The following is a 17,312-nucleotide window of genomic DNA, read 5'->3' as shown; positions in this document are numbered from 1 at the left end:
GCTGGCTCCCTCAATTTTTGGAGGACTCTCGTCGAATGCCAATGGTCACGGGGTTCCGAAAGCAGCCTGACAAGTGGACTTCGTACAGCGCTAGGGACCGGGTTCCTTTCGGCATTGAACAAAGAAACTACACCGGATGCTACTGCTGTGGAGCTTTGTTGAGCGATCAGATTATCTTCGAAGCATCGCCATGGTAGGTGTTACCCGCTCTCGTTCCGGCCGCGCGAGTGGTGCTCCGGCACTATCCTCGTTGCTGCGATCCCACCCTCCCTGATCGCATTGCCGAACAGTGCTTCTGATGTAACTTGGCAATTCCCGTTGCTGGGCCGTGAATCTGGTCTCCTGTGACGAATCTCTTTTGGAGGCATGCGTTGCTGCTGCTCGACATCACGACTCTCACTCGACATGGACAGGATCCATTCCTGCCCACCCGTCCCTCCCCATACTAACGGCTCGGACACTGAATCTCGAATCGATTCCCTTTACGTTCTACAAACAACTGTGCTGCTGAGTCCATTACAACATGGTGAGACTCACACCTGACGTCTATAATCATGCCTTGTCACGATTCTATATCGGGGGTGGTAACCTGCTAATACATGATCATGCTCGATAACTGCTTAACTACTGTGTGTGCTGGGCTGGATGACATTTCGTATTTATTTGGATACTCTACTAAAAGTCAAGGGAGTTTATAGTGGTGATGCTGAACCCAATTAAGTTATGACATGCAGGGTGGTTCAATCGCGTCCGATAGTGGCCTCAATATAACCGCTGGTACATTCATCAGTGCTGCGCATTCGGGAAGCGTTGAATCGGAAACTCACCTTGGCGCTTCTAGAGGAAGGAATACTTCCGCCACTTCCGGAGGACTCGTGTTCTTGAGTCCCTTGAAGCCAAGGTCCACAGGAACGTAATGTTTGTTCGGAAGCTTATATGTAATGTCTATTACGTGAGGATTCTCCTTCAGGACCAGTTCACCAGTTTTGTACAACGTTGCCTGCGGATCATCACCCGAGTCTCCAATTTCAATGGGTGACGGGACGGAGCACGGAGCGACGCACCTGAACACTCGCACTTTCGTCCTCCGCGAACGTCTGAATTGTGGCTACTCTCACATTGCTCGCAGCAAGTTCAAAATCGTATTCCTGTCCTAGAGCGGCCAGGTTCTCAATGGTGAGGCCCTTTGTAATTTTCCCGAAGTTGTAGTGTAGCGCAACAGCCGTGGAGAAAATCCGGTCGGAGACGGGTTGAAGGGTCGTGTATTCGCAAAGGTGGAAGTTCTCAAATGCCGATCCAGATGACTTCAACACTGTATAAGTTAGACCCCTTGAATGTAAAGATTTGCCAAAGCGGGCATAGTATACCTAGCAAATCCTTAAGTCCAGCGCTGATGGTAGCAGTAGGAGCACTCTTTCCACCAGAAGTATCAACGAAGATCTCTACAGTTCGCTTCTCATCGCCATCGCGGATGAAAGAATGATCATGCCCCTCTGGCTTCCCAGGGAGGGTAATACGAGACCATTTGAGCTTTTCGATCGTTATTTTAGAGGCGTGAATGTGCGAATAGGTCGTAACGAAGTGTAGACCAATGTGGAGAGCGAAGAGGACAGGATCGAGAACGTGCGGGGATGTCTTAGCAAGAACTTGGAATTAATGAAGACGGGCCTGTTAGGGTGGCATCATTATATGGTGGCCAAAAGTGACCTTTACCATTAACCGTATTCTTGACTTGAGAAATAAGTAGTAAGGAAAAGGCGCAAAAGGATGGACCCAACTAGAACAATACCTGTGTCAGTTGGCACCACCACAGAGTTGTCAGCTTGAGTGTAACTCGTTTCAACTTCGCCCTGCAGCAGAGCGCAGACGTTATACTCCGCTACATCATGTACGGTCCCTTAAAGGTCGATTTTTGGTGTCAGTCAAGGCACCACATATCCGCGAGAGAAATGCAGTCATTTCGACGGAGCCTGCGATGCTGACCATTTCTCACGACCCTAAATACCCGGACCTTCTCCTTTCCATAGATCGCGTTTATAAGCTTGACCGCCATAACGACTCGAGATTTAAACGAATGACCCAAGCAAATATCCACAAGATCGAAGATGCAGGGCTAGCTTCAAGTGTGTAAACGGGTTTACACGGGTGGATCCGTCCTCACCGAGAGGCTTCGATAACCGAGTGATGTCACAGCGCTGCACGAGGCCTCACGATATCTCTCGCGAAAGGAGATGATATTTTCCCTGGGATTATTGAGAACCTCTAGATAACCTCATGCATGGTTGTCGCAAGGGAATCAGGACTGTGCCATCAATTTAGGTTGGCGGCTCACAACATGCGTATTTAGTTGAGGCATGGATCGATATAAACTATAGCGTAAACTGTAATCGCTGCACAACTAGCGAACAGTATATAATCAAGATTGGTATTTTGCAATCAGTTCTCGGAGCCTCTGCTGTCCGACTGTGGGAATATTCTCTACGTTCCTGTTGCGCGGCCCGTGTTCGGGGGCTGGAGGTGAAGATGCATCAACTCGCCTGGGTCCAGGTCCCACGGTGCTGGACGGTATGGGTTTCCCAGGTGTTCCATTGACTACTGTGGTTCGGGGAATAGACGAAGATAGCAAAGGTGGCTTTTTCATGGGTAACATGCGAACATTGTCCCTTGGTCCTGTTTCATCTTCGGTCTCCCAGCAAGTGGAGAATCCGGTACAACCGTTGGAGTGGAGGGCGTGGCGGAGAGCTCCGCGAGTGCCTTGAACGTAATGGGCTGCGTTTGAGAGGTATAATAGGGAGAACTGTGGTGCTGAAGCCATCACTTTTTGGATATTTTGGAGGGTAGTTTCTTTTCGGAATTGCTGGAGGTTGAGCATTGCTGTCGGCCCAGATGGCGGCAACCGACGTGACAACACCGCCTCGACTGCCTCTTGCACCCCTTATGTCATCCTCCACCCCTGTTGGGTTCCGGTCTCGTACGTGAACGCTCCCATGGCCTTTCGGACTGGCCGAAGACGGCTTTCATTGAAACAATATTTATTACTACTTCAAGGAATCAATGGGGAGGAGCATACAACTAACCTGAAATCCCGAGTTTATGCTAGGATTCTCGTGAGGGTCAGCTGCATCCCATCCCAGAGCATGGCTAGTGGATGACTCCAGTTCCGCCTTGGAGGTGCGTGCCGTACTGAGCACTTCCTCTGCATTTTCAAGCAGCGCACCATCCTCATTCAATCCTTCGAACGAGGTATCTGCGTCCTTCTCCTGCTCCTTCCTTACCCAATCTGTCACTCGGGCTTGTGCTTCGTTTCGCATCACCTCAGCCACGCTGCGGCGAGGTACAACGTTTGATGATGGGAAATTTGAAAATCCATTCCTCACGGTTAATTCAGTAGTTGATCGAGGCCGCAGATTAACATTATGAGACGATATTTGGTCCGGTACTTTGAAAAGTGATGCGCCCGCCATGGGTCGTACTAATCTTCGTTCGAGCAGCGTCAAACCTCCAACATCACCTCCGACAGGAGGAATGTTAGGAGCCGGAAGTTTCAACGTTGTCTCATGGAGTTTCAAGCCACTGGCATCAAAGTCCAAGTTGTCCACGGCGACAGGCCTTGCCTTGGAAGAAATAGCTGACTGTGGGGTCATGGTGTCTACTGCGTCCGAGGTGTCCAACGATGAGTCTATCACCTCTTCAGCCTGGCGTTCAAGTGCTTCTACGCGTTCGCTTCGTGGGCTTGGAGGCCCCCCAAATGGACTCGCGGAATAAGCTTGTCGCGGTGATAACAGTGGACGAGGCGACAATATGGGGGTTGCCACAGTACAAACTTCCCCAAGCAATGGAGAGCTGGGCTGGGATGAGACAATTTGCTTTTCGGCAGTCCAAGGCACCGTTACGATACCCGAAACCATGAGAGGGGGATAATGATCCGCAGCACCCCGCTCATGATTTGCAGGCTCTTGGCGGATCCCAATGGAAGCCTGCTCGACATCCCTCGAACGGGAGAGGGACCGATAACGCGACGACAGCCTCAAATGCCTAGATATTCTGGATGCCCGTTCCCTTCTGCTCTCCCTCTCGCCACCGGTGACAATGGTGTCTTCCCAAAACGTTCGCACTTGATCCATTGGTGGATGTTGCTGGGATTCAAGGTTGATCTCGCTAGTAGGATGATATTTGGGTGGCTGGGGAAGGGGTCTCCGCGTGACTGGATCCGCCGATGAAGGTCGGATAGGGTGGCGGTCGCAGGAAGAATCTGCTTGTAGAAGAAGCGGAAAATATGTGTGGGTCGAAGCATCAATGCCGTTCTCGGAGTAATAGGGATGTGGTGGGAGAGGATATTGCGGCGACGGAGAATACACAGTGGTGTGGTAGGCAAGAGAGGTGGATTCCGCAATAACCGGATGCGGGGGATCTGAGTAAGGATGTATACGAGGAGAGGAAGGTAGGGACATGGCAGATTGGGGGATATCAAACGTCGGGTCCCATGGCTGAGGCGGCGAAAGCGGGGTTAGGGGAACAGGGGAAGTCGCGCGGTGGAAATTGACCGGAACGGTGCTCTGATGAAATACACGGACCGGCACATCAACTTCTAAATCTGGCCTATAGAAATTTGGATGAGACTGAAGCCCACAAGAGCAAGTGAAATCATGCTTACGCTCCCCAGCCCATGGCTACCTTGACCAAGAGAGAACAAGAGATTCGGAATAAACTTTCCTGGTTACCACTTCCCTCTTGATGATGAACCCCACCTAATTGGGAGCCCAGAGCTGCGCGGGGTACTGAGAAGACAAGATTCGCTACCCCTTCGGAGAAAGCTTGAACCGTATAATCTGGTCCTTTGTACGGCACTTCTAGCAATTTGTCAGATAGTTCAATGGATTTCTTTCCCTCTGTCGGATGGGCAAGAGCCAACTTTCTTATCAAGGCTAGGGAAACCCCCGATATCTAAAGCGAGTCGCTTAGTCCTTGACCCCCAGGGTTGTGAAGGTGTGAAGGGTTCGTACTTTCCGCGAAGAGCTATTCTTAACATGCACTTCGCAGCATGCAGGGTATCCACTAATTGCCATCCCCCCGATAATCCGAGCCTGTACCCACAACCTCCCTCCATCGCCAACTGCTACAGTGCCATGATTTGGAAGGACGGATATATCTTCGTCAAATGCTTCAACGACCGTTAACTCCTGCATATCTGTGACAAGCCGGCGTTCTCGGTTCCAAAACACTTCAACGCCTGCTTTAACTTCGTACGTTACTTTCGCAAGACCATTCCCAAACGATATGGATGCTGGAAAGGAAGCATGCAAAGGAAATTTGAAGAAAAATGTAGTACGACCTTTGCGAGCATGATGGTAGTCCGGGGGAAGATACTGCTCGGTCTCCCTTGATGCAGGCTCAACAGCGTTCGAGGGGGAAGTCCCGGCCCCTGGAACGTGCGGCGCGTTTCCGTGAAGGAGAATGTGGCAGCATGGAATTTTGAAGTCAACTCTTAACGAAACACCGTTACTTACGGCCCTGGCAGCGAAATTCTCCACATACGTTGAGTCCCGCTTAATGAGACATATATGAATCTCAACCCTAGCCCAGCATTTGGGCCAGCGATGGATTCAACCTCAAGTTTTCCATAAACTTCATGACCAGCAACAAAGACTTTTGAGCCCAAAGTCAGCCGCGCTCTGACTTTTGGGTGGTCCTGAAATTCGTTCATACGCTGGACCAGTGGCAGTGCTAACCCCCGTGACAAGACAATTCAGTCCTGACCAAATTTTCGCCCAAGCCGAACCTAATGAACGGGTTCATTAGTGCTACTGCCTGGGTCCGAAGAGGTATTTAAGCGCTCGCCCAAGTATATCTTTCTCACACTTTAATCATTTTTCGGTGCACTATCGCATGTTTCTTAGGCGTGGCCGCAAGCCATCCATCCCAATATGTTCTCGACGAGAAAGAAATGAATCGTATCCGCGAATTAGCTGGAGCCGAATTTGAAGACGCCGATGCGGAACTTAAATCTCTTATTATGGCATCTCAGACAGAAGGCGACGATTTGGACGACGGCAGTGAATGGGAAGAGTGAGTCACTCTCCTTAATTATTTGTTTCTGACATATCGTTCTCCCCAGTACGTCCTCAGATCCAGATGAATCAAATTCAGGCGATATGGAAGTTGATGGCGCTGTCCAGAAAGGTTCAACGGATTCGCAGAAGGACCCCAATGACATCTCTGAATATCAATTGGATACATACGACGATGAGGAGGGAGGGGTTGGTACGCGTGAGCCCTTCCATCCACAACCAATAACTGAGCCCCTATAGCTTCAGGTCCATTTTCCAATATGAAGTGGTTATTGTCTCACGATGGGGACGACCCATATGTTACTTTAAAGGAGGTGGGATTTCTAATTTTATCCTGCATATCTGCTTAACCTGCATTTCCCATAAAAAGGATGAGGCACAGGAGCGCGAGGAAGCCGAGATATATCCTACCGATAACCTAATTGTTGTCGCCAAAGTAGAGGCCGACGTCGCGCAAATGGAAGTTTTTGTGTATGACGAATCGAAAGACAACCTATATGCCCATCACGATTTCATGCTCCCCTCTTTCCCACTATGTATCGAATGGCTTGATTACCAGCCAAATGCCCCCTCCACGTCCAAGACTGGTAATTTCATTGCTGTAGGAACATTCGAACCAGAGATTGAAATATGGTCGCTGGACACGATGGATGCCGTTTACCCCGATGCCGTATTAGGGAAACTAGAAAAGACTCAGCAGCGCGGTCCAGTGGCGGCAAAGCCCAACAAGCGCAAAAAAGCAGGGAAATCAAACGACAGCTTCCATATTGATTCAGTCCTCGGCTTATCTTGGAACAAGGCACATCGGAATCTCCTCGCATCGGCTTCTGCGGATAAGACGGTTAAACTCTGGGACTTGTCCGGAGGATCCGGGAGTAGTGCCATCAGGTCATACAATATCCACCAGGATAAGGTTCAAACAGTACATTGGTGCCCTAACGAGTCAACTGTACTACTTACTGGAGGTCTTGATCACACACTCAGGATGTTTGATACCAGAGCTCCGACATCCGTGGTGGGTGTAAAATTGAACGAGGAGATTGAAGTTTTGCGGTGGGATCCATGGGATCCAAGTGGATTTTACGTGCGTTCGTGATGTTTCCGCTTCATATTCCTGATCTCCACCTGCCTATCAGGTAGCATTGAAGGATGGAAGCGTGCGGAATTTTGATGCACGCACACTGTCTGGAAAAATGGATTCCGCCCCTCGGTTCAATATTGCAGCACATCATGGATCTGCCCTTGGATTGGACGTCAATCCCCACCTAAGAGGTTGCATTGCCACGGGAGGACATGACGAGATCGTCAAAGTTTGGGACGTTAAAACCAATGCGACAACACAGGAGTTAGATGTCTCGATGGTTGCTTCCAAAGAGCTTGGTGTCGTGAGTGTTTCAAGAACACTGCCTACTTCGCCTCTAATGAGGTTGCTCTCATCTTAGGGAAAGGCATTCTCTGTAACTTGGTCACCAGACGATCCCCTTACCCTGGCCGCGGGGGGTTCGACGGGAAAACTCCAGGTATGGGATGTAAGCACGTCGAAGGACGCGTTCAGGACCTTCAAGTCGAAGTTGTACGAAGCAGGAAAAGAAATCGAATTGAGGATAGGAAAAAGTGAAGTGATTGGAGTTGACGATGACGACGACGACGACGAGAACGATGATGATGCCGATCCAACGTCTGCATTCGGCATGTAAGACGAGTACATATACGGCAACTCATTTCGCCAGATCTTCATCTTCATACGACATCTGCACAACCCCATCCATAATTGAATACCCGGTTTTCCCTACGCAGCCCCCGGTATCCTAGGCAGCCTGATCCTTGATAATATAAGAATGGAGCGCGGTGTGTGAGTTGGAGTGCAAGCCTTTTTCAGCTGTTGTTATGACTCGTCACGTTTGACTCAAATACTTGTGGAGTTGATTCGCTCATGTATGGTGTGGAATGACGAGGCAGTCGTTAGCGGTGGTGCGTGGTAAATCACGACTGCGGTGTTAAGCTCGTCAGAACGCTCCCCCAGATTCGGGATGCGTGAAGGTCGAACACAGACGTAAAAGGCGCGGATGAAAGAGGCAGTTGAGAGAGGAGGCCGAAGGGTAACGCCTGAGACTCCAGGAATTGAACCCGTACCTTATTGTGTCGCTACTATCCAGGCTGTCCAGTACTCATCCAAAGCTCATGTCAGAGCAATTAGCTTATATAGAGACACCAGGTAAATGTTTAGAGTGAAGGAAAAATTTGGAATATGATCTGCACTGCTCTAATACATGTCGGTTATCTGATACGCAGAGCATTGGTCGAGAAGGTTCGCCCAAAATTCACATGAAATCATCATCGTCAAAGTCATCCAAAGCTTCTTCGTATGCAGCAGTGTCAACCCTTCGAGGTTGCGTTGAGGACGGGTTGAATAGGGGGAGGTGTGGCACTCACTTGGACACGGACCTGGTGCCGGCGAGGGCTGGCTTTGAAGCTGTTTTTGTCTTTTTCTTTCCACTGGCTTTTTCTCTTTGCTCTTTCTGCTTTTCGTTAGCTAGAGCAGTTAACCCGCTGGCGGCTTTGCGGACATCCACGTCCCGTAACGACTGGGCCAGAGCTTTAACGTGCATCTCAACAAATACAGCATAAAGAGGCTTCTCTTGATGCTTCCTAATAAAAGCATCGAAAATCTTCTTTGAGTAAGCCTCAAAATCATCCTTCGTCTTTGGTGTGAAGGAAAGCAGTTCTTGGATTTCTGTTGGCAATGACTTGCCTGAACGACATTTTGTCAGCTATTGGAAGGAGACAGATAATGACTACGTACCGGAGACCGACGTTCCTGAAAGCAAGGCGCTGGCATTCGCAAGATCTGTTTCGAGCTGATGTTGTTTGTCTCTCCGTCTCTGCTCCGCTTCGTCGATTACACTCTCCCCTTCATCATCTTCTGCCAGTTGGCGAGCCCTCTCAGCTTCCTTCTCTGATATCTTAGCCTTCAGTGTCATTCTCTTTTTAGGAGGTGCAACAGGCGGAGGCAGTGGTGCCTCCTCTTCTTCGGACGAGGCTTCCCAATCATCCTTCGGTTGAAGGTTGGTAAGAGCAGTATCGCATCGATCAATACTCATGATACGAGATGCCCGAGACTTCGGGATCTTACCGCTACATCCTCATCTTCATCTTCGCCTTCAAATTTCCGACTTGGAGCCACAACGGGTAGAGGCTTGACTCGTCGTTCATCCCCGGACTCTTCGTCATCTGCAAGTCACGATTTCAATGAGATCGGGGGATCATAAGTCCCCTCAGCCTTACCCCAGTTGTCCATACCGCCTCAAGCCCACCGATTAGTTCAAAGATGAAACGAAGTTCAAGTAAACCTTGGTAATAATAGGTTGAAATGTCTCACGTGATCTCCCTTGTTGATTCATTGAACTCACATGTCAAGCATCACAAGCTGAGACTTCAAAATTCGCGGAAGGAATGTCAAAGTATCTGTCCTACAAGAATGTCGCCCTTCACGGCTTTGCTGCCACTCGTTGTCCGGAGCCACTGCCTCGGTTTCTTGGCACGAGCACCAGTGAGGGGCTCGACTCTTTTATCGCTCGTATGAAGGCGCACAACAGCGAAGAGTTTGACACTATTGATGTTACCCGCGTTCGTCACCTCTACGTGACTCTTCCTACTAGAGACGGAACGCTTCGCTCTTCAAACTCGTCGTTTCAACCATGCTTTCCGGAAGCCGCTCGGCCAACAAGTGGGGACTTGTTGGACCCAGGGCATAGCTTAATTTTGTTCCCTTCTCTCGTTCCTCTCAAGGATCTGAGTTACGACGGCACGGACCCCACCTATAATTTGCCTTCTCCATACACCCGGCGGATGTGGGCAGGAGGAGAGTTCAACTTTCATGAGCCCAAGGGGTACCTAGGGCTCAAGATTGGTGATTTAGTGAAATGCGTGACGACAGTGCCTAGCATCGAAGTAAAAAAGGGCGGTGCGATGGTGTTCGTTGACCAGCTGAAGAAGCTTAGCACCGAACGAGGCTTAGCCATAACTGAGACAAGAACGCATGTCTTCTTGCCGCCTGTACGGACCCCTAGGCAGACAGTTGCGCCGTCGGAGAGCCCCGCAAATACATCGACTTCTCAGGGTAGCTTGGCCACTCCACTCTGATTAAGTGCTTGACTGAGACACCTCCCAGCATTCGAGTCGAGTCCTGATGTATCTTACACTTTCATCCCAACTGTGTCAATGTTATTCAGGTTCAGCGCTCTTACGTTCAATGCGCACATGATCCACCTTGATCCTGTATTCGCTCGGGAGGTCGATGGGCATCCAGGTATGCGTAATGTGCCTCCGCTGATGCCGTAGGCTTAGTTGTGTGAATTCTATTCTACTCTTCAGAACGTCTTGTACATGGACCATTAACATCTCTGCTCCTCCTGGAATTGGCTTCCCGACTGACACCGCCAGGCTTGGGAGGCCTTCCAGCAATAAAGCGATATGCCTACCGCGCAAAACATCCTATCTTCGTTGGACGGAATCTGACGCTTTGTGGGGCTTATTTGCCTCGGGAGGCTACCGGGGGCGCCATCACAGGGACGCAGTTGTGGGCACAAAACGAACAGGGGACCGTATGCATGACAGCGGAGGCAAGCTTCATCGTTGATGTGTGATACCCCTAAGAATGCATTCATCACGCGGGTGTAAGATCCCTTCCCTCTTGGAACGTCTTTTTCATGTTCGGATTGAGCTACCTGTGGAGCATCATTTAGCGAAGACCAACAGCGTTGAGTCATCGCTATTGGAGTAATGAGCATGCGACGCGTGGTATACAGTCGAATGACCGCTAATGGGACCAGGTAGTGGCATGATAAGCCTGGAAAGTAACTGCCACGAGCCGGTCATCAACCAGTTGTATGGGTGTCGCAATATCAGATGATGCCAAATCAGGCCCATAACTCTTATTGCAGGTCGGACCATGATTGCCGAGCGATAAGTGGAAGTGTTATCACGAAAATCGTGCGTGACGCCTCGGCGCTGCTTCCCTGAAATTGTTCCACTATATCATAGCATCGCGGCTACTCAGCAGCCACCCGATATTCCTGGTTCCTTCGCTTCATTTGTTGACAGCCGGAATGCGCTGCTCTGGTAGAGTTAATTGCGGGAGTCGCATGCCATTCTTCTTCGGCCTCTTATCACCCCGCGTACTTTAACAAGGCTTTAAACTCAGACGTCATGAGTGTGATCATGGGCGGCAATTGAGAGCGTGTCACTGGTCGAGTGAGAGGCTCTTTGTTTGAGTATGTCGGCGCAGTAGGGGAAAGTAAGCGTAGACGTGAGTGAAATGGCGCCCCATTCGCGGAGAGTGAAGAGACAGCCGGGCGCGGCGTCGTATAACCCAACACTGGACGATTGAGGCTGCTCCAGGCAATAAGTTTGTTGGGGGGAAGAAGCAAAGATGCTATCATGTTATTACAAAGTGTCCTTGAGATCCAATAGTCACAATCGCATGACAAATCACCCGCGCCTCCAGTTAGCATAATAGCGGACGGTCCAAAAAACCTTGCTACCAAAGTCTCCGAAGTAAAGAGACTTGTGGATCTGGAGAAAAACGGGGAACGATGGATTCAGGAAATGACATCAAAGGGCCAAATCGTGCATTGGGACCGTCCAAATTGGGGTGCATCCTTTCAGGCGAATGAAGAATCGGTGCCCCATGTATTGGAATCCTTAAGGAATACGGACCAAAGTATTGTGGACTTACAAGAGAAGAAATCCTCAAAGTCCCTCCCAATAAAAAACTGCATATCCGCTTCAATAACATTAGAAAGAAGCTAACCACCGAAGGCCTTACCTGAGCATGTCCGAGACGAACTCAAGCGACGGGCATCCGTGAAGAAAACCGAAGCTCCTTATCTCTGATGATCTCTGATCCATCTTTTGACAGATTGTCATATGAAAACAAGAACTTGATGACAAGTCCGAAGAGTATATTGCTAAGGTGCGCTGTGAACCCAAGACAAGGATTGCGGAGCCATGCTCAAATAATTTGAGGTCAAGTGATGTCGGCGTCGCAGTAGCCGCCCCGGAATGATGAGACGCGTTGTTCATCATTTCCTTTACATATGGGCCCTTATCACTGAAAGAGGAGCCCATGTTCAGAGTCATGACACGCGTTGCGCGGGCACAGTCGGCGCTATCAAAGGTGATGACAGTCGCCAGTGTGGGAGGGAGAATGCGTTACAGTGTGCCAAGAAGGAACTACTTAGTTATGCTTAGCATTTACCGATAGTCTGGGGGGTGTACACTTCGTCCACCCATAGGTCAGTGGGTGCTTCTTTGATTTTCGGAGCACAACAGCGTCGACAAGCGCACACACCTAGTGAGAAACGTCGACTAGATACCGATCAGTCGACTGCAAGATCAAGGGAGGAAGTATTTGATGGGTTGCTGTAGCCAAGCCCGAGTGGTGGTGGTTCCAGTAGAGGCTGGTCACCTGCCTATGGTGGTGGAAGGCGAAGCCAGCTCGTCCGTTTATAATTATTTATATTCTTAAATAAACATCATAATTAATATTTGCTGCGTTATATTTTATTTTCCACCAATAATTCGCTTCAACCATGAGCTATATTTTTTGGCCTTTTGCAGTGCGTTAAAGTCGTTCTTCAAAATCTCATCATTTGCTTCATCCCTTAATTAAGTCTCCCATTCCCAAATAATTCATAAAACAAACCCGCAACAAGAAAGAGCTACGGGAATTATAAGATAACAAGGTTATCGTGTCTACACTTGGGGAATAACTGGGGAACGCCGCCTGAAGCGGCAGATCCCGCTACTCTTACCTCGCATGCATGTTCACTCTCAACGTTGCTATTGGCTGAGACGAAGCCCGAGATTCGCTCTCGCTCTGTAAACCCACCGCATACTCTGATTTTTACACTGCAGCCATGAGCGGAATAGAACTGTATGGGGCAGAGAAAGGACCCTGTGCATAGGACAATTGAGTTCGGGAGAAAAAAACATAGGCGGAGTAGCGGGAATTGAGCTCAACAAATTGACCGGAAAATATGTCCCACACTCCCCACACACATGAATATCAGGGTGGTAATGAAATTCCATAAATTGAAGTTTATCAGGGCTCTTTGGCTTCCGGCTCGTCGCGATCCATACGTCACGCGGGGGTATTGGAATTGAGGGGTGAATCAGGAAATATAAACGTCAGGATCTTGAACTTCCAGCGTGCTCCCTATCACAAACATGCCTCCCATCCAAATCGCCGCACCTCTCGCTGCAGCCTTCAACAATCAATCCCCTAACTTAAAGACCGCTTTGCGACTCACCGAAGCATTTTTCTCATACACACCCGAAAGTCTGAGGGCTACCTTCGATAAGGATGTTGCAGATGACTTCACCTGGATCCCACTCCCACAGTCATTGAAGGCACTGGGATGGAATCCATTGAGTAAGGAGGAATCCATTAAGGCGATCCCCTTTTTCTTCGAAAGGATAAAAGACTTGGAGGTGCACAACTCAGCCGATCGTGCCAGTGATAAGCGCTCACTGATTGTATCGATTCGTGTGTAGATCACTATCACAGATCTGGTAGAGAACGAAAATACAGTGGTTTTCTATTTCAGCGTAGGGGTGCGTCTCTTGATTGTTTTTGCTGTGCTTTGACCATGCTGAAGAGAGTCTCGTGTAGTCTTCTGAAAGTGTGGTCAAGCTCCGCTTCGACGCCAATGGGAAAGTGGTGGAGGAAAAAGACTTCATCGACACCAAATGGGCGCATGAAACTTGGTCGTCCGCCCAGGAAGCTGCAACAGCCTAACTCACTGGAGGAAACAGTTAGCAAGATTGTTCCAAACAAGTTGTACAATACGATGCTTTGTCTGACTGATCCTACCGCATTGACTTGCTTTGACGGAGTGGTCATATCAGGATTGTCATGTTCTTCTTTCGAATCCACATGTTACTGTAATGTCAATGTTCTCGACTGTTGCAGAGCAAGTTCTTGGACAGTGGAAAACGTAAACGAACAGAGTTCCTCAAGTGCGAACCATAAGAGGAAGAGAGGACGTGGGAAAGCGAAAATGACAGAGCGCGGGGGCGTTGGAAATTCGAAGGTGCCTGACGTGGCACCGTCTACTAGTGACTTAAAGGAGGAAGCCTTATTCCTCTTTGTTCAATGATCGCGCTACGGTCGTTTGGCCTCAGTTTGTTGCGACTCAGACTAACGTACAAACTCTTGTGTTCTTCGTGTCGTAGCTACAGTTATCGAGTTCTCTGACGCGAGACTGAGATACAGGTCATAGTTGGGGCCCGTTAACCATGCATGGGCCGAAGAGTCAGAGCTAGAGCCGGTGTTGATGCGTCTCGCATTGGTCTTTACGACCTGCTTTCCAGCATTCTGAGCTGCAGCTATGCGACATTATGACGTGGCTCCTGGGTTGAGGAATATATAATTTCTAACTGGAAGCGCCTCCTTGATATTAGTTCGAGCACGTGATGTTGAATACGGTGCTGGCTGCAGGCCGATCTAAGTAACCCAATGTTGTGGGCGGAGGACTGTTCCAGAAGACCTGGATCGATCAATTCACCGGATATTGGTCTGTTATTCATACGGTGATGGGGCTACTGGGTAAAGGATGCAACCCCTGGATATTTCTGTGAGTGAGATCATTCATTTTTTTAATTTTGGGGACATCGCATGTCTCATACCCTCCCACTACCATCTGGTCCGTGTGCTTCTGATCCCTCGTTCCTGTGTGGCTGAGCTGAGAGACATCATTCATTGATGTAGTGTGAGCTTGATGGGGGACGAGATAGTCTCGACTTGAGCGCTGGTATGAAGCTTCTAAAGGACATTTGGTAGCTCGGTAGTTTGGTACACTCGGACAGCTGTAACACGAAGTTTACGTAATGTCAATTTGGACAATTACAAACGCGCGTCAGAAAATAGGGCCCTCTATGAAGGAGGTGATCGGGTCTCTTTCGGGCGCCGGTCTTCGGTTGATTGTCGGCGCATTCCTTGTCCCTTATCCCCCCGCAGTTGTCCCTGGGTCGCACAATTGCCTTACACAGCTTACTTAATTTACTTATTATTCCGATGATGTGCGGGCATTTGACCCGAAATCACTGCATACACAGTTATATTCCTCGCTCTTATCTTACATCTCTGCTACGTGTGATCCGCTAGGAGAGTTTCCATATTTGGAACGCAGGCACAACATACTTAACGTGCGTTATATCGGCAATTATGACATGGTGATATTGTCGTTCCTGGTCCTCATCGTGCTGTAGTCACATAAAGGCGCGGTGCTTTTACGATTTTGGACGCCCCCGAATTCTGGGAGGCCCTTCTGTTTTGTCTGCTCATTGCTATAGTCAGTGCGTACAGAGTCAGTGCATACAGCGATCGTTCTAATAGCACCCCTCGATCCCATTGACCCTGTCGTCCTCCCGATTTTCTAGCATTCCTCTGAAAATGTCCAATCGTATCCTGGAGAGCCGCGTCAAGGCGAAGCTAAAGTCAAGAGAACAGCGAGGGCTCCTCCGACACCTCGATGCGACTCCCGCTTTGCATAAGGTGCAATCGGACAGTGGAATCGAGCGTTTTGGGAACGCAGACTTCAGCTCGAATGACTACCTAAGCCTGGCATCCAGCGATGTGCTGCGGGAAAGGTTCCTAGACGCCCTGAAACAATACCCTTCTTCACAGAACGGCTCAACCATGGGCATCCTTGGTTCGGGTGGCTCAAGGTTGCTAGCTGGAAATTCTTCAATGCATGTCGCTCTTGAGGGGTGCCTCGAAGAATTCTTTAATGCACCATCTGCACTGGTTTTCAATTCGGGATACGATGCTAATGTTGGACTTTTTTCAACCGTTCCTCAAGCTGGAGACGCCATCATATACGATTCTCTCATCCACGCATCAGTCCATGATGGAATGAGGGCATCCCGGGTTCATCCTTCCATGCGTAGAAAGTTCAAACACAACTCGGTCTCTGATCTTCGGTCACAAATTGAGGATATCTTCAGAACATACCCAAGCATTCGGGAAGGAAAAGCATGTCTGTTCATTGCCGTCGAATCTCTTTACTCCATGGATGGTGACTTCGCGCCACTTCATGAAATTGTGATGCTTGCGGAGGAACAATTCCCTTTTCAGAATGCACATGTCATTGTTGACGAAGCCCATGCCACTGGGATATATGGAAAAAATGGGAGAGGGTTAGTTTCTTTGCTGCAATTGGAACATCGAGTACTCGTCCGATTGCACACGTTTGGAAAAGCTTTGGCAACTGGGGGAGGTGCGTCGTGTCTTGATATCCCTTTCTTACACAATTGCTGATTCTAAGGTGCAGCCGTTATCCTGACTACTCCCTGGATTCGTGAACATCTAATCAACTATGCACGATCCTTTATCTATACCACATCATTGCCTATCTGTAACATCATCGCGATTCAATGTGTTATCGACATGCTGAGAGAAGGTGCTGTTCAAAATGTGAGTACCGGCATCGAGTCCCATGTCACGCCTGATCCGATTTGGTCCCCCTTCCAGCAAACCAACCATCTGCTTCACCTTTCATCGTATTTTCTCCGAACGTTGCGTAGTCGTCTTGAATCCATCCCTAATTCGGAATCTGTTATCGTCCTGCCCGATCAGACGCACACTCGTAATGGCCAAATATATTCTCCAGGTCAACCTTCCGGCATGGTCACTGCCTCCTTGGTGTCGCCGATCATACCGTTGATTACGCCAAATCCCCGGCACACGCCTAACGCTCTGGCCCGATTTTTGCAAACTGGAGAAATGGATCCCTCCGCCACGCCCTTGTTTCATCAGGTTGGTACTTTGGATTATACGCCGCAACGTCGATATCTCGCACGTCATATTACACCACCGACTGTTCCTCGTTCTGCATCTCGAGTACGAATATGCATGCATGCGGGAAATACGGAGGATGAGGTGGATGGTTTGGTAGAGGCGATCGTACATTGGGTCAATTCAGCTTTCCCACAAGGACAGTCACATGGAGTAAGCGGAGAACCATCAATGCCAGAAGGCCAGCTCGTGGCCAGGCCGAAGTTGTAGTTCGTTGAAGAAGCCTTTACCCAGTTGCTCAGGAGTCCAATCACAGTCCGTGGAATGATTAATTATTGGAAAGATAGTGTGCATTGCGAAGTGTATGGTACTTGGGTAGGCACACGGATTAGAGTCATTTATCCGTATGTGGGAAAGGATACACGAAAATGACGTGCTGAGAT

At 49.2% G+C, this 17,312-nt stretch overlaps 8 protein-coding genes across 8 annotated transcripts; 4 read left to right on the top strand and 4 right to left on the bottom strand.

Annotated features, from left to right (window-relative positions):
- Positions 1 to 538: 538 nt before the first annotated feature.
- EI90DRAFT_3285834 (uncharacterized protein) lies at positions 539 to 2,376 on the bottom strand. Its single transcript, XM_039066989.1, has 7 exons — positions 1,984 to 2,376; positions 1,790 to 1,897; positions 1,714 to 1,731; positions 1,368 to 1,646; positions 1,065 to 1,312; positions 828 to 1,000; positions 539 to 774 (listed from the first exon to the last, which is right to left on the bottom strand). Exons 1-7 carry the CDS (start codon positions 2,051 to 2,053, stop codon positions 741 to 743), a joined length of 930 nt encoding a protein of 309 aa, XP_038921798.1. The 5' UTR covers positions 2,054 to 2,376; the 3' UTR covers positions 539 to 740.
- Positions 2,377 to 2,381: 5 nt separating this feature from the next.
- On the bottom strand, positions 2,382 to 5,716 carry EI90DRAFT_3035536 (uncharacterized protein). The gene is made up of 6 exons (XM_039058627.1): positions 5,536 to 5,716; positions 5,004 to 5,422; positions 4,655 to 4,944; positions 3,078 to 4,599; positions 2,713 to 3,014; positions 2,382 to 2,663 (listed from the first exon to the last, which is right to left on the bottom strand). Exons 1-6 carry the CDS (start codon positions 5,702 to 5,704, stop codon positions 2,417 to 2,419), a joined length of 2,949 nt encoding a protein of 982 aa, XP_038921797.1. The 5' UTR covers positions 5,705 to 5,716; the 3' UTR covers positions 2,382 to 2,416.
- Positions 5,717 to 5,926: 210 nt separating this feature from the next.
- EI90DRAFT_3035535 (WD40-repeat-containing domain protein) lies at positions 5,927 to 8,136 on the top strand. Its single transcript, XM_039058626.1, has 6 exons — positions 5,927 to 6,066; positions 6,116 to 6,261; positions 6,309 to 6,382; positions 6,439 to 7,152; positions 7,205 to 7,453; positions 7,511 to 8,136. The coding sequence occupies exons 1-6, from the start codon at positions 5,945 to 5,947 to the stop codon at positions 7,763 to 7,765; spliced, it is 1,560 nt and encodes a 519-aa protein (XP_038921796.1). The 5' UTR covers positions 5,927 to 5,944; the 3' UTR covers positions 7,766 to 8,136.
- A 200-nt stretch (positions 8,137 to 8,336) lies between these two features.
- Positions 8,337 to 9,377, bottom strand: EI90DRAFT_3035534 (translation initiation factor eIF3 subunit). Its single transcript, XM_039058625.1, has 5 exons — positions 9,354 to 9,377; positions 9,202 to 9,299; positions 8,872 to 9,121; positions 8,502 to 8,820; positions 8,337 to 8,450 (listed from the first exon to the last, which is right to left on the bottom strand). Exons 1-5 carry the CDS (start codon positions 9,364 to 9,366, stop codon positions 8,390 to 8,392), a joined length of 741 nt encoding a protein of 246 aa, XP_038921795.1. The 5' UTR covers positions 9,367 to 9,377; the 3' UTR covers positions 8,337 to 8,389.
- A 90-nt stretch (positions 9,378 to 9,467) lies between these two features.
- Positions 9,468 to 10,942, top strand: EI90DRAFT_3035533 (HotDog domain-containing protein). Its single transcript, XM_039058624.1, has 3 exons — positions 9,468 to 10,188; positions 10,240 to 10,377; positions 10,443 to 10,942. Exons 1-3 carry the CDS (start codon positions 9,522 to 9,524, stop codon positions 10,712 to 10,714), a joined length of 1,077 nt encoding a protein of 358 aa, XP_038921794.1. The 5' UTR covers positions 9,468 to 9,521; the 3' UTR covers positions 10,715 to 10,942.
- Positions 10,943 to 11,232: 290 nt separating this feature from the next.
- Positions 11,233 to 12,550, bottom strand: EI90DRAFT_3035527 (uncharacterized protein). The gene is made up of 4 exons (XM_039058623.1): positions 12,328 to 12,550; positions 11,896 to 12,237; positions 11,806 to 11,842; positions 11,233 to 11,728 (listed from the first exon to the last, which is right to left on the bottom strand). Exons 1-4 carry the CDS (start codon positions 12,360 to 12,362, stop codon positions 11,669 to 11,671), a joined length of 474 nt encoding a protein of 157 aa, XP_038921793.1. The 5' UTR covers positions 12,363 to 12,550; the 3' UTR covers positions 11,233 to 11,668.
- A 748-nt stretch (positions 12,551 to 13,298) lies between these two features.
- EI90DRAFT_3150809 (uncharacterized protein) lies at positions 13,299 to 14,095 on the top strand (the record flags this gene model as incomplete). The annotated part of the gene is made up of 3 exons (XM_039065687.1): positions 13,299 to 13,562; positions 13,626 to 13,685; positions 13,744 to 14,095. The coding sequence occupies 3 exons, from the start codon at positions 13,299 to 13,301 to the stop codon at positions 13,867 to 13,869; spliced, it is 450 nt and encodes a 149-aa protein (XP_038921792.1). The 3' UTR covers positions 13,870 to 14,095.
- Positions 14,096 to 15,283: 1,188 nt separating this feature from the next.
- EI90DRAFT_2062259 (pyridoxal phosphate-dependent transferase) lies at positions 15,284 to 17,296 on the top strand. Its single transcript, XM_039052503.1, has 4 exons — positions 15,284 to 15,424; positions 15,513 to 16,351; positions 16,406 to 16,548; positions 16,606 to 17,296. The coding sequence occupies exons 2-4, from the start codon at positions 15,526 to 15,528 to the stop codon at positions 17,137 to 17,139; spliced, it is 1,503 nt and encodes a 500-aa protein (XP_038921791.1). The 5' UTR covers positions 15,284 to 15,424; positions 15,513 to 15,525; the 3' UTR covers positions 17,140 to 17,296.
- Positions 17,297 to 17,312: the final 16 nt, after the last annotated feature.

The sequence above is a fragment of the Cantharellus anzutake genome, assembly GCF_015039405.1.
Source record: "Cantharellus anzutake strain C23 chromosome Unknown EI90scaffold_5, whole genome shotgun sequence".
Lineage (NCBI taxonomy): Eukaryota > Fungi > Basidiomycota > Agaricomycetes > Cantharellales > Hydnaceae > Cantharellus > Cantharellus anzutake.
This window is presented reverse-complemented; position numbering and strand designations above follow the sequence as displayed.

Excerpts from the sequence above, each read along its gene's own strand:
- EI90DRAFT_2062259 (XM_039052503.1), top strand. The coding sequence starts at position 15,526 with ATGTCCAATCGTATCCTGGAGAGCCGCGTCAAGGCGAAGCTAAAGTCA. Across the intron at positions 16,352-16,405 it reads AGCTTTGGCAACTGGGGGAG|CCGTTATCCTGACTACTCCC; the intron begins GTGCGTCGTGTC and ends TCTAAGGTGCAG. Across the intron at positions 16,549-16,605 it reads GAGAAGGTGCTGTTCAAAAT|CAAACCAACCATCTGCTTCA; the intron begins GTGAGTACCGGC and ends TCCCCCTTCCAG.
- EI90DRAFT_3035527 (XM_039058623.1), bottom strand. The coding sequence starts at position 12,362 with ATGGGTGGACGAAGTGTACACCCCCCAGACTATCG. Across the intron at positions 12,238-12,327 it reads GTACACCCCCCAGACTATCG|CGCCGACTGTGCCCGCGCAA; the intron begins GTAAATGCTAAG and ends CACCTTTGATAG. Across the intron at positions 11,729-11,805 it reads CTTTGAGGATTTCTTCTCTT|GATGCACCCCAATTTGGACG; the intron begins GTAAGTCCACAA and ends TTCGCCTGAAAG.
- EI90DRAFT_3035533 (XM_039058624.1), top strand. The coding sequence starts at position 9,522 with ATGTCAAAGTATCTGTCCTACAAGAATGTCGCCCTTCACGGCTTTGCT. Across the intron at positions 10,189-10,239 it reads AAATACATCGACTTCTCAGG|CATTCGAGTCGAGTCCTGAT; the intron begins GTAGCTTGGCCA and ends GACACCTCCCAG. Across the intron at positions 10,378-10,442 it reads GGAGGTCGATGGGCATCCAG|AACGTCTTGTACATGGACCA; the intron begins GTATGCGTAATG and ends TCTACTCTTCAG.
- EI90DRAFT_3035535 (XM_039058626.1), top strand. The coding sequence starts at position 5,945 with ATGAATCGTATCCGCGAATTAGCTGGAGCCGAATTTGAAGACGCCGAT. Across the intron at positions 6,262-6,308 it reads CGATGAGGAGGGAGGGGTTG|CTTCAGGTCCATTTTCCAAT; the intron begins GTACGCGTGAGC and ends GAGCCCCTATAG. Across the intron at positions 6,383-6,438 it reads CATATGTTACTTTAAAGGAG|GATGAGGCACAGGAGCGCGA; the intron begins GTGGGATTTCTA and ends TCCCATAAAAAG.
- EI90DRAFT_3285834 (XM_039066989.1), bottom strand. The coding sequence starts at position 2,053 with ATGGCGGTCAAGCTTATAAACGCGATCTATGGAAAGGAGAAGGTCCGG. Across the intron at positions 1,898-1,983 it reads ATTTAGGGTCGTGAGAAATG|GGACCGTACATGATGTAGCG; the intron begins GTCAGCATCGCA and ends TCGACCTTTAAG. Across the intron at positions 775-827 it reads CTTCCTCTAGAAGCGCCAAG|CGGTTATATTGAGGCCACTA; the intron begins GTGAGTTTCCGA and ends TGAATGTACCAG.
- EI90DRAFT_3035534 (XM_039058625.1), bottom strand. Across the intron at positions 8,821-8,871 it reads TTCAGGAACGTCGGTCTCCG|GCAAGTCATTGCCAACAGAA; the intron begins GTACGTAGTCAT and ends AATGTCGTTCAG. Across the intron at positions 8,451-8,501 it reads GGCACCAGGTCCGTGTCCAA|GGTTGACACTGCTGCATACG; the intron begins GTGAGTGCCACA and ends GCAACCTCGAAG.
- EI90DRAFT_3035536 (XM_039058627.1), bottom strand. The coding sequence starts at position 5,704 with ATGAACGAATTTCAGGACCACCCAAAAGTCAGAGCGCGGCTGACTTTG. Across the intron at positions 5,423-5,535 it reads CTCATTAAGCGGGACTCAAC|GGGCCGGGACTTCCCCCTCG; the intron begins GTATGTGGAGAA and ends CGCACGTTCCAG. Across the intron at positions 4,945-5,003 it reads AGAATAGCTCTTCGCGGAAA|ATATCGGGGGTTTCCCTAGC; the intron begins GTACGAACCCTT and ends GACTCGCTTTAG.